General features: G+C 43.7%; 1 protein-coding gene across 1 annotated transcript in view; it reads left to right on the top strand.

Moving 5' to 3' along the window:
• Window positions 1–216: 216 nt before the first annotated feature.
• The window catches only part of CCDC170 (coiled-coil domain containing 170), a 76754-nt gene continuing 63339 nt past the window's right edge, over window positions 217–13631 (top strand). The window contains exons 1-2 of the mRNA XM_037156844.2: window positions 217–476; window positions 807–964. Of these exons, the coding sequence (XP_037012739.2) occupies window positions 242–476; window positions 807–964 (393 nt within the window). The 5' untranslated portion in view covers window positions 217–241. The remainder of the gene's footprint in view (window positions 477–806; window positions 965–13631) is intronic.

Here is a 13631-nt window from a genome sequence, read left to right as displayed (position 1 = left end):
TGGCGGTACTCACCGCCTCTGTGTCTTGGTACTTTATGTTCTGGGGTCTGGCTCTTACTTGGCCTTTGATGAGCTGTATACCCTCAGACAATTTATTTTATTTCCCTGTGATGGGTAGCACATCTTAAAAATGTCTAATCCTAATATCCACTTCATAATCTTGTTTTATTTAATGAGGTCATAGATGGAAAGCACTTAGAACAGCTCTCAAAAGAACACGTGTGCTTCATAATTAGATGCTATGGCTGTTACAGTTGCCCGCAGTGTTGAGAAAGCTAAAGAAGCCCCATCGGGACCGGCTACGCAGCTGGGGGAGCCCACACCAGATGCAGACGCGCGCTTCGCTCAGAAATCGGGAAGAATTTCAAGCCTGGGACAGCAGAGCAGTGATCGACCGCGGGGGCCCTCGGGCCACCGCCAGGGCTGCGCGCCTGCGAAGCTGGCCCTGGAGCTGGAAGCAGAAGCGTTCCCACGCAGTGAGTGCTACACAGACGCTTGTTCGCCTTGGTGCCCCCAGGCTCGTACACCTCGCGCGCCACCACTGTTCACATTGACCCCTGGCTGTCACTTGCCCCCCAACAAAAGGAAAAAGATCTGTAGTTATTCTCGTGGTAACCAACCTCCAACCCCATTGCTCCCCAGTCGCTTTGGCAAGTGTCCGTCGCTCAACCCAGCCTCGGCCTGGCCAAACAGGGCCTCCAAAGCGAGGAGACACCCTCCCGGGGATGGGGTCGCTCCCGGTATTTCTCTGGGGTGGAAGGCGGCCGGGCCTCCCGGTCCCCAGCGGTGTTTACCGGTTGCCCCAGGAGACGCGCCGCCAGTTCCCGGAGCAGCAGCCTCGCTCTCCGCGGTCAGGTCTGCAGCGCGCTGCCCCGGGCTCCGAGCCAGGATGAGCCGCCGTGCCGCATCCGGCCGCCCCAGGCGCCTGGACCGCACCAGCGGTGCCCCGTCGCCCGCGCCCGAGGTACGGTCCCAGCTGGCCCGCTGCGCGCGGGGGTGGCGGGGCCGCCTCTCCTAACACTGGAGAGCACCGGCGTAGAGGCCCGGGGTGCGCAAACTTCTCTAGAATGCGTGTGTGTGTGTGGGGGCGGCCAGGGTCTGTGTGTTCTCGCCTTGGAAATGGACTGGAGTTGCCAGCGGCCAGTTCAGTTTGGGAAATTTGGGGCCGGTCCTGGGTTTGTGGAGTGAGTCTGAGTTCTAGGTTGTACCAATTTGCTTCTCTGACCCTTTATTTGAACAGGTTCGCAGGAGGGTGTCCGTCTCCTGTACACCCTCCCCAAACCCCTGCCTTCCAGCACTGAGCCCCTTCATAGCAAATAATTCTTTCGGTTAACTTACACTTCTTAGTTACCAAGACATGACTTAGAGCAGTTTCTTTAAAATCGAATGGCGTCGAGTTAATGCCTGTCTTAAGCAAAGTCTCAGGCCTTTTGTTGTTGCTAATCACCCCGGACACATTAAATCAATTGCCACTGGGTTCATTTACTGATTCACTCCCAGGAGGGCAGCAGGTATGTTCTCATTCTCTCTCTCTCTCTCTCTCTCTCTCTCTCCCCCCCCCTCCCTCCCTCTCTCTCTCTCTCTCCCCACATAGCCGGCGTTGCTAGAGACCTGGGGATGTGTCCCGCTGAATTTCCAACCTGAGAGGTGTCCTCAGCATAAACCACACTGACCACAGAAATCCCTGCGGCGCCTCTTAGGTTCAAAACAAGGAGCTCTTCGTGGCGGGTTCCTCACTTGCTCCCACACTTCCAATATTCAGCTACTTTGATTGTTGCCATACTTACCCCTGACCCACATTCAGATTTCCTGGTTCCCGGCATGTCCGTGGTCTGTACAAATAAAACCAATATTTCTTCTATTTTACATTTGCATTTTATCCCAATATGGTGTCCTCTCGTAAATGAAGACTATTAGCCCATGCATAAGTTAGCATGCATATATATAAAGTATATCGTATATATATATTTATATTATATATATTTGTTTGGAGAAGACATTGAGAAGAAATTACAGACATCATGGCCCTTTATTCCCAGATTGTGTGGGTCTCTGAAAGAATACGGGCATTCTCTAACCAAAATGTAATGATCAAACTCAGATGTTTAATGCTGTTGCAGTGGTATTATCTAATACACACGACCTATTAAAATTTGCCAGTTGTCCCAGTAATGCCATTTCCTGCAGACATTTTTTTTCATTTCAGGATCACACGGGTGATCCTTTAGTTACGGGTCTTCAGATCCTGTAACCCTGGAACAGTCAGTCCCTCAGCCGCGCTTTGTCTTGGTTGGGCACCGGTAGTTTTTACAGAGTCCGGGCCGTTTGTTTTGTAGCAGAGGTTTATCTGATCGTTTTTTCAAGGTTAGATTTTTGGTAAAATGCTTTAGAAGTGATGTGTCTCAGTGCTTCACACTGGGAGATACATGATGTCACTTGTGCCACCACTGATGATGCTTCTAATTGGTAGAATCGGCCAGAGTTTTCCACTGCAAGTGTAGAAAAAGAAGTTTTAGTGACAAGTAAGTGATCATTTTGAGTAATCTTGCTGATTCATATTGATATTTTTTTAGGATAAATTTTACTGCCTACATAAAGGAAAACATGCATCACACTCAAGATTTTAATCAACCTGAAAGACCTACACTTTATGGGGAATAAAAATAGATGCAGAAAGGCCAGCATTTATTACAATTTGTTTTTCAGTTGAGAGAATACTTCACCGGAGAATCTTGTAAGTCAGGGAGGCTGTGCAGGAGTTTCCCATTATGTGGACAATGAAATGCTTATTTAATTAGCTAGTGATGGAGTGGGGACTTACATATCTTTCTCTCGAAAGGTTAGTACTTTTCCTCCTGCACTGTCAAGCACTGAAAAGCAGATTAAAATACAGAGCAGGGACCGTATGCAACCATATGAAGAAGTAGGGACTGCCGGGTCTGAAGGGCGTATTCTTGGATTCAGGCAGACCTAGCGATACCACTTGTCGTAGGTGACACCTTGGGGGAAAAAACATCCTTAATGCCTCAGAACTTTAGTTTCTCCTAAAAATGGGGTCGTAACACTTACCATGGAGTGCAGTCTGGGGACTTCACTGTTCAATGTAAAGCACTCTGCAGAGTGATTAAATAAGTGCTTGTTGATGCTAGCTGGTACGTGTTATTCTTTGTAAAGTTTGGCATTTGCTTTGCCACCAACGCCACGGCCACCCACACCACTGCCATCCTTGACCCCTCCTTTGCTACCGCAGCCTCCACCTCCACAGTCAGTTGTTGAGGGTCTATGCAAGGGGTAGAGTAGGTAACAATGAATTTGATACAGTCTCTACTGTCAATGAAGAACTGACAAGAACATATATACGTAACACATGACACAGACGACAGTGTGGCGACAGCCAGAGGGAAGCAGGGTGGGGGCCAGGTGGAGGTGGGGGGCGGAAATGGGGACAGAAAGAGGCTTTGCTTCGGGCGATGGGTGCACGATGCTGTGTGCAGATGATGTTTTGTTGAGTCGTGCACTCGAAACCTGTCTCATTTTGCAAACTGATGTCAGCCCAATAAATTCAATTTAAGAGAGTTCACAATCAGGAGAAACAGACACATAAACAGATGACTGTGTCATTGGCATAACCCAGGAACTAAATTTAAAGTTGCATTTTTATCGAGTTAGGTTTGCCTTTAATCAAATCATCAGCAGAGTTTTACTGGGCTAGAAAGTGTTGCAAGCAGTCCTAAGAGCAATACTCTGTGAGCTGAAGTGTATCAGCTCAAGCACGGAGGACAGAAACATGCTTTGGGGAAACTTCTAAATAGAGCTTTCGGCAGAACAGCGTAGCTTTGCCATGAAATAAGGTATGGAAGCTGAAAAATGTTACCAAATTGTGTAGAGTTATATCATCAGCCAAAAGCCATAGCAGTCATTGGCTGAGAAGGGCGTGGACTGGGCGTGGATTGCCAGCTACGTCCATATTTTCACATGTCTAGAACGTCTGCACCGAAGTCATGGCTCCAGTGAGTACCGTTGTTGGGAATCTGAGCAAGTTCCTCTCCTCTGAGTAAAACACGGGTTTGTTAGAAGAACTGTCTGCTGCAGTTGTCATGAGAAGCAAAGGTAAACAGCAGCAGTCTATCCACAGCTACGGCTCCTCAAAGCGGAGTCTCAGCTGGTCATGTGGAATTATCCAGGAAGTAGAGTTTGTTTTCCTTTCACTTCCCTGTCATTTCAACTTTTTAAGAAATTGTGATAAAATACACATAACATAAAATTGACCATCTTACCTGTATTTAAGAGGCGGTAACCACATCTGCATTATTGTGCATCCAACACCACCCCCATCTCTAGAACTCTTCTCATCTTGCAAAACTGATCCTTTGTACCCACTAAACAGTAACTCCCCAGTCCCCCCATCCCTAGCCCCTGGCAGCCACCATTCAGAAGTCTCCCTATTCTAGTTATAAAGAAAAACATCCGAATCTCAAAAAAAAAGGCAAGTAGAGAAAAAGAACAGAAAAAACTGGAGATACAGAAAAGCAAGGTAATGATGGAAATAAATACAAATACGTCAATAATTATAATAAGTATAAATGGACTAATTGCTCAGTTAACTGACAAAAGTTGTCACGTTGAATTTGTTTAAAACCTGGGTATATGCGATTTATGAAAGACGCGTAAAAACAAAGTAATGTGTAAAAGTTGAAAGCCTAAGTGTATAAAAAGATTTTACTGGGAAATAATAACCAAAAGAAATCTGATCGATTACAGTAAGATTATATAAAATACTTTTAAGGCAAAGAAAAAGCATTACTACAGATAAAGAGAGTCACTATAATGGTACAAATTATATTTCTATTTCATACAAATTTTTATTCAGGAGGAAGTTATAATTCTAAATGTGTGTGCATGTAAAAGGTGGCCTCGAAATATGTAAAGATTGACAGAAGCAAAAATCTATAAAGAACTATAACCAATTCACAGCTAGAGTAAAACATTTTTTAAACACACTCCTGTGAGCAGCTGATGAGCAGACAAAAATTCGTCAAGGGAGACATTCAGAGAGCTAAAAATACAAATGTGGTTAAGCCATTGTGACAAATAAAAGCACACAAAATACTTAGAATATGACTGTAAAAGCTAACAGGATGACTTTTCCCTTTTGCCCAAGGGGTTAAATACCTTTAGATGAGAACTAGTCAATTGTACAAAATCCTAGAAACTGTACTCTATTGGTAGGGATTCAGTTAGACAAATAATTGGATGTTTTCCCTTTGTTTTAAATTAAAAAAAGGGCTACATACTGTCTGAAATAATGACAACCCTCTAATCATGAGAAAACATTAGACAAACCTACCTTGGATAGGATTTTCTGCAAAACAGTTGTGCAGAAGGGTCAAGGTTGTAGTGGGAGGAGACTTGGGAGACGTGACGACTAAGTGCACCGTGGGCGTCTGGATGGACTCCCGGACCAGAAGAAGGACAGTGATGGAAAACTGGTGAAGGCCGAGCGAGGTCTGTGGTTTATAGCATTGTGCCAATTTCCCGGTTTTCACAAATGTACCTCAGTTATGCAGTTTTTACCATTAGGGGAAGCTGGGTACAGGGTCAGAGGGTACACAGAAACTCTGTTCTAACTCTGCAATGTTTCTCTGTCTAAAGTGATTTAGAATAAAAAGTTAAAAAATGAATAAGCCGCGAATTTATTTACACACCAATCTTATTTAACTACAACACTTAGTTTCGTGTGGTATTTAATTATTCGTGGACCATCTGGCTGTAGCATGCAGTGTGTGAGAAAGCATTCAGAGAACAGATAGAAGAAAATAACTTTGTGCACACCAAACAGAGAGCAGGTTTTCCTTTTTTTTTTTTTTAAATAAAAATACTTCCCCTTTAATCAAGGCTTTTTAACATGAAACAGATTTCTTGAATAAAATGGAAAGTTTCCAATACACTGAAATGTAAATCACCATACATATAACACCTGGCAGGAAAAAAAACCCAAAACAGCAAGTTTGCACAATGCCTGTAACAGCCATGGTCTTATTCTCAGATGCTTCCTCCATCCCCCAAGTGCGTTCTGCTGGACACAGAGCTCCCCGAGTTTCTGGGGCTGTGCTCAGCAGAGGCTGCAGCCCAGGAGCACACCCCTGGCTGGCTTGTGGGGCTGCTGGCTCTGCTCAAGGAGCAAAGCAGTCACCAGCACATCAAACAGCGTATCGTAAACATCCTTTAAAAATCAAAGTGAGAAACAAGAAGGCAACACCATAATGTTATCAGAACGATGCTAGCAAGTGAGGCCAGCTGTGTCAACTAGAGGCTGGAAGGTGGTTCCCCAGCTTCGTTTCTGTGGCTTCTTGGGCTGTGGCCACCGGAAACAGCTCTGGTTCACGGATCATATCAAGGACCCATCCCGGACTCTGCTGAACCCCAAGATTCCTCCCTTCAGATTCAGACATCAGATGGGTTTCAGGGGCCAGCTTAGCTATGTCCTCCGTCAGGCAATGTGACATGCTGGTCCTTGAACTCCTCGTTGTCGTATTTGTCCGAGTAGTAAATTTGTACTCAATGATCTCCCCGCTTGAGGACTGTCAGCCCCACGCTGCCAACCTCCAGCAGCTCCCCAGGTTTTCCTCTGTGTGCTTTACAGAGACTGTGTGTGATGTGCTTCCGGATACTGACTGTGAGGTTAAGTCCGTCTGAAACAATAGCGAGTGCTCCTCGGTTGGTCCTTAACTTTACTGATTTAAAGACTTCACTTTTTCTGTGTTCAAGGACAACTTAAAAATGTAATTGAAAAAGGGAGTCACACTGGCTGCACCAGGAACTACTTATGCTATGTTCTTCACCCAAGGTTTCTTTTTCCTTTGTTTCACTTCCAGCTTTTTCCCTTTGAAATTGTTGCTTTGATCTAAGGCAGGCAAGTTCAAAGGCTTTGCTGAGGTTGCCCAGTAGCACTGCTCTTTCTCTCACTGATACTGGAACAACTGTTGATGCAGCTTTCTGCATCTACATGTTTCGTGTGGAGAAAATATCTTAAATATCATGTATAAAAATAAATATTTGAATGATATGTCTGAGTAACTGAAATAACTTCCTTTCCACTGACTGAATTTAGCCTGTAACTTCCCTCTTGAATCTTCCTTACCAGCCATGTAGAAATGTGTTTTTCTGCATATTCAGGTCATCATAGTCTGATCTCCATGTCTGTGCGAAGCAACATGTTAAGACCTAGCTACAATGATCTCATTTTCCTACGTCCTCTTCTACCTCAGAGTGAGTGAAATAGGTTGTAGTGGTGAATACCAAAGGAAGTCTACTTATTATTTATGGGTTCCTATATTAATTAATTACAGCTGGCATACTGTATTATGTTAGTTTCAGGTGTACAACATAGTGATTAGACATTTATATACCTTGTGACAGGAGCACTGCAATAAGTCTAGCACCCGGCTGACACCCTCCTGGTTATCACAGTATAAGTGACTATATTCCCCGAGCTGTACTTTACATCCCCGTGACTGTTTTTATAAATGGCAGTTTGCACTTTCTAACGAAAGGAAGTCTTGATGATGAAAACTTATCACCATACAGACTAAGTAGAAATGAGAACTTGGGAGGAAATCTGGACCAGAAATAGTCTACTTAGTGAATCACACATTGTATTTATTAGTCACCCATTTGGCAAGTATTTGTGGAGTCCTAGGCAGGTTGCTAGGCACCAAAGACATGGAGATTTTCTCCAACAGCTACAGAATGCGTATCTGTTCTCAAGAAGGCACTGTTTGTGAGAAGGTTCCACTGTCACAAAAGTTATAGTCTTTTGGGGGGACATAGATAATAAAGAAGTAAACCAGTCAACAAAGAAGGTAATTTTATGGTAAAAAAAGAAAGTGGTAAATACTTTGAAAAGAAAATAAAGCAGGACAATGGGAAGGAGATTGAGTGGGTAAAGTGTAGGGTCTACTTCACACAGGGTGGGTTGGGAGGTGGGTTTTGGTTGACAGGTGTCATCCAAAGAGGTGGCATCTGCACTGAGTTGTGAGTGGTGATTGGGAGGGAGCAGCCTCAGAAATGACAAGGGCAGCCACAGGCGCTTGGGTGGGAACGAAGTGAGGGGTGGGAAGAGGACAGTTTGCAGAATGTCCCTCAGTTGGGTGTGTCTGATATTTCCTCATTGTGAGTTTTGATGTCTGGCATTTATGGTAATTCTATATGAGAGATGTATTCTTCTCGGCGTATCATGCCAGGAGCCTTAAGTCAGTTTATCTCATTATGAATGTTACAAAAAACAAAGAAAAGCTGAAAACCAGATTAAACAAACCAAAGATACAGGATGAGCACATTCATGCATTCATAATCATTCTAAGGAACATTCTGGAGATAACTGGTGAGTAACATGGTATCATTGTTAAACTTCTTGAATTTGACAGTTATATGCAAAAGACTATTCTTGGTCTCAGGGGATGTGTGCTGAAGTATTAAAGGTTTAATAGCCACGATATCTGCAAATTACAAATGATTCCATAATCGTAATTATAATGTGTACATGGAGAAAGGAATAAATCATATGTGGCAAAATGTTCTCACAGTTGCTGAATATAAATGAAGCATATAGTTGTGTTTATTAGATTGTTCTTGTAACTTTTTCCTAAGATTGAAATAAAACATAAAGAAAAATCATGTGCCTACAACAAATGGAATTTCAAAGTAGCAGACACTATAACTCTTGAGCTTACAGTTAAGTAAATAAAAATGGCCGTAAATAAAAGTTAAATAAAGGAAGAAGACAATCTTGGCAGGAGTACAGATACGGCCTCTCTCAGATAAGGGTCCAGAGGGAAAGACAAATGAGCCAATGCAGTTCCATGGCTGCTCTCGTCGGCCAGGGGAAGAGCTGGGGGAGAGGAAGTTTTGCTGAGTTTGCAGGCTTGCGGTGGTGGGGAGAGGATGTTGACTTTCAAGTGCCAGCAGGTCATGCTGGTAATATTCAGTGACAGCTGGAATTCTGAATCTCTAGCTAGCAATGCAGATTTGCAAGCCATTGGATACTGGAAGGGGTTGAAATCTCAGGAGGGCAGGAAGCGGGCTGGGGAGGTATCTCGGGTCATGAGGAAAGAGGGCTGAGGACAGAACCCCAGAGAATGAATATCAAGTTCAGGATGAACTGAAGAAGTGACTGAGGAGGGAAGGCCAGACAGTGAAGAGAGAGAAGAGATGACCAGGTTGGTGGTGGCATGAGAGATGGGCAAAGGGCACTCAAGAGAGTACGTTTCGTATGTCAGATACCAAAGGGAAGTCAAGTCAGGGGAGGGGCAGGAAGTGTTCCTTGGACTTGGTGGCCAGGGCGGTCTTCTCCTGGAAGTGAAGTGTGAGCTGGGCTTTGGGAGGTGAGGAGGAGTTAGCTCGGCAAAGGCCCGGGGTGGCTGTGTTGGTGTGGTTTCCCCTCCTTGTCCGAGGAGGGGGTGCTGGGGGCTGAGTGCCCCTCCGGCCTGATGAACACATCACTCAGGGTTCACCCTTCATCCTACTCCCAGCAGCTGTGGTGCTGGCAGGACTTCTTTAGAGTCTTCCATCCCCATGGCCTCATCCTGGGAAGCCAGGGAATCAGCTGGAGTTTTTATGACCCCCCTTCCCCCACTGCCACTCATCTGAGGTCCCATCGGAGTGGGCAACACCTAAGCCCTGGTCGAGTCTCTCTTCCAGTTCTCTTTTTCCAGTACATTGGAGCCACAGTTCCCCTGAATTTGTTTAGAATTTGTCATTAGAATATTAGAGAACAGCACCCCCAAACCAATGATGATGGTTTTGGCCAGACTGGTTGTTAAATGTGTCTTTTAAAAAATGTATATTTTATTGATTATGTTATTACAGCTGTCCCATTTCCCCCTTCACTCCCCTCCACCTGGCCCCCCCCCCACATTCCCCCCCTTTAGTTCATGTCCATGTGTCATACTTGTAAGTAAATGTGTCTTTTTGATAGTAATAAGCTAAGTATTTTAAGGCCATTTCTGGTCCATGGTTTAAAAACCATGTCATCTGAGTAAAGAAGAATGCTTGTACTCCTTAAAAGCAAAATTGAAATTTTTAGGTTCATTCAAGTGTATAAAGCTAGTTTTCAAGACACAGGTGATACAATTTTGCTTCATTATCATTTTGACCTTAAGACAACTTATTCCTTCCCTAGTCTGTCTGACAGCAATATTTGCATGAAGATTTCTACAACCTTATGTATAGCCTGGTATCAACCTCAAGGTTATAGATAAGTCTTGAAAACACAGGGTATGATGGTGTTTTATGTGTCAAGTTGGTTATGCTTAAATATTTGGCCAAATACCAACGTAGGTGTCACTGAGAAGGTATTTTGTAGGCGATGCTGCGATTTAGGTGGTAGATATTCGAGTAAAGCAGATTACCCTCCATAGGGTGGGGGGGGGCCTCATTCAGTCAGTTGAAGACTTCACGAGAAAAAAGACTGAAGTTCACGAGGAAGAGGGAATTCCGTCTCCGGGTTGCCCGGGACTCAAGCTGCAACCTCAGCTGTTCTCTGGGGCTCTAGTCTGCCTGCTCACCCTGCAGATGTTAGACTTTCCAGCCCCCACAATCATGTGAGCCAGTTCCTGAAAATAAATCTGTCTCCCCCTTCCTCCCCCACCATCTCTGTGTTCTGTTTGTCTGGAGAACCCTGACTACTTCTCAGGGTAGTTTCATGTGGAGTCCTTCCTTTCCTGAGGAGTTTGTCGGAACAAATGGGTCTGTAGTTCCCACACAGGACAGTGACAGTGAGGCCCTTGGGTACTCCACACACAACCACAAAGGCTGACAAAATCAACCAGAGAAAGCTGGGAAGAGTTTGTCATCGATCCCGCCTGATTTCCTGGAGGATCAGGCCCCATCTGTGCACCAGTGCCCGCTGGAACCCGCTGTGCTTTAAGGGACCCAGGAGAATGTCTTAATTTCATATACAATCAGAGGAGAAGACATACAGAAATTTTAAGTTGAAGAAAATATTTTAATGCACAGTATTCTGATATGCACATTCACCTATATATCAAGTGCAGTCATCAAATGCAATTTGAATATCTTTATGGATGAAAGGGTGTAAGAAGGCCAAAGTACACAGGGCCCATCCATGGCATAATGTAGCCCTTTGGGGGATGATGCTGGGTGGAAACGTGTGTAGAAAGTGTGGGTAAGTAATAGAAGAGGTAATACTAAGAGGTAGGTAAAAGAGCTTTATTTTTTCAGCCTGAGACATACATCACTAAATATAAGATATATGGCCTAATGGCTCAAGTTACATATATTGTGAATTACCACAATAAGTTTACTTAACATTCATCACCTCATAGATGCAAACAAAAAAGAAGGAAGTGTTTTTTCCTTGTGAGAACTTTTATGTCTTTGAAATATAGCCATTCACTTTTTCCTCTATTTTGCGACCATACTCAACTTTTTCTGTGAGCATCTTGGTTACTAGTGTTTTGAATTGTGTGTCTGATAGGTTGGCTATCTCTTCATTGCTTAGTTGTTTTTCTGGAGTTTTGATCTGTTCTTTCATATGGGCCTCTTTCTTTGCCTCAGTGCACCTGGTAGGTTGTAAGAGGCAGAGCCTTAAATATTTGCCAGGCAGGGCAACCCAGGTTGCTGCTGTGTGATGCTGTATGTGGGGGAGGGGTCTGAGAGGGAACAGTGCCACTTGCTGGGCTCTCTGCTGGCTTTCAGTCACTTTTACCACTACCCACAGCAAATTGGACCCTTCTGGTGCTGATTCCTGAGTGGGTGGGTTTGTGTATGTTCTACGACCCTGTGGGTCTCTCCAACGATCTCTCCTGTGAGGCTGGGAGTTTCTCTTGCTGCCTCAATCCCACAGGTGTTTTTGGTCAGAGGTTTGAGGCTTTATTTTCCCCATACTGGAACCCTGGGTTCTGTGGTCTGTCTCGTTCCCCAGTTGTTCCTCCCAGTTTATCTGCATGGAAATGTGGGACCACCCCCTCCACCAGCCACCGCCTTGCCAGGAGTCCTCTTCACCCAGCTGGTGCTCTCTGCCCCTCCAACCATCCTGGATGAATGTTTCTTCTTTAACTCATTGGTTGTCAGACTTCCATACAGCAGCTCAATTTTCTGGCAGTTCAGGTTATTTTTTTGTTTTTAAATTTGTTGTCCTTTAGGTTGTATGAGGAGGTAAATTGTATGTAGGCATGTTGTGTGTAGGTAAATTGTATGTAGGTATGTTGTATGTAGGTAAATTGTATCTACCTATGCCTCCATCTTGGTGGGAAGTCTACAAGAATCTAATTTAGACTGAGGGTTTGGGAAGGCCAATGTCAGGGCTGAAAGCAGGCCACAGGGTGGCTGGGTAGAGTGAGCCAGAGTATGAGAGGTTAGAGTTGAGGTAGGAGAGATGAGGGGAGGGTGAGCAGAGGAGAGGAAGGAAGGAGAGGGGAGAGGAGAAAAGCCAAAACACAGATGTGAGACTTAATCAAATTGCTTATTTCCTTTGAAACTAAATTTTCTTTTTATGCATTGTGGATAGTAGTAACAGCTTCAGGTGGTTTCTCTCAGGGTTAAATGATGTATTTGAATTGTGCTTAATACACACTTAGTATAATAAGCATTTACTACCTGGTGGCTATACATAATAATATCTTTATTGAGTTTACATTCTGATAAGGTGTTAATATTCACCTTAAGAAAGGAAATAAGTAAAGAGAGGCTGATAGTTGTTTAAAGAGCTTCAGAGAGAAATGCCACATTTGCACTAACTTTGGAAACAAATGATTTATTGCCGTCACAACTGAAGGAAGAGGCAAGACAAAACATCTCGGTGTTTTCTGATTAGCAAGCAATCTTAAGTGACATCTCAGTGAGGCTACAGAATAAAGATACTGAAGTTATAGAGTGTGATTAATACAATTTTTCATAACGTGCATCTGGCATGTAAAACCTTGAGATCAAGATTAGCTGTTAGACAAGGGGTGTCAAAGACAGGAAGCTTCTAAAGACTGGAGGAGTTAGAGAAATAATTGCTAACTTGTTAGCCAAGATATTTTCATAACAAGATACAGAATAATGAGATAGGAAGTAACCGTTAACAGGGATGAAGGTTTATAATTTTGGTCATTTGAAGGTAAGTATTTGATAGATATTTCAAATGTTTATCCTTATCTAAGATGTAGATGAATAATTCATGACCTTGCCTCCCCAGTGTATCTTGGCCAACTGTCTCCTATGTTTTCCAGTTTCTTCTAAAGCTCATGTTTATGTTCTAGATTGATTTTGAGCCAGGGATAATTTTTAAAATATGAAGTATTATACAGTTTTCTATTTTTACAAGAGGTGAGAGCAATTCCACCTATACTTTTTCCAACAGGCCTTTGTTTAGCAATAGTAAAGTGTTATTATGATAGAGTAAATAAGTTCAGTCAGGTGTTTTTATTTTTGATATGCTAACCTTAAAGTTGTGACTAGAGGTGAAGACGCCTTTCCATTCTGTTCATTCATCTGCTCATCCCTCCATCTGTCCATCCATCCATCCCTCCATCCATTCATTTATTCAACTTACATTGGCTGAATATCTATTCAACAGACATCGACAGGGGTGTTCATCATGTATAGGAAATGTGCTTGGTGTTAGG

This window comes from Artibeus jamaicensis, unplaced genomic scaffold (assembly GCF_021234435.1).
Source record: "Artibeus jamaicensis isolate MK-2021 breed Jamaican fruit bat unplaced genomic scaffold, CSHL_Jam_final contig_497, whole genome shotgun sequence".
Taxonomy (NCBI): Eukaryota; Metazoa; Chordata; class Mammalia; order Chiroptera; family Phyllostomidae; genus Artibeus; species Artibeus jamaicensis.
This window is presented reverse-complemented; position numbering and strand designations above follow the sequence as displayed.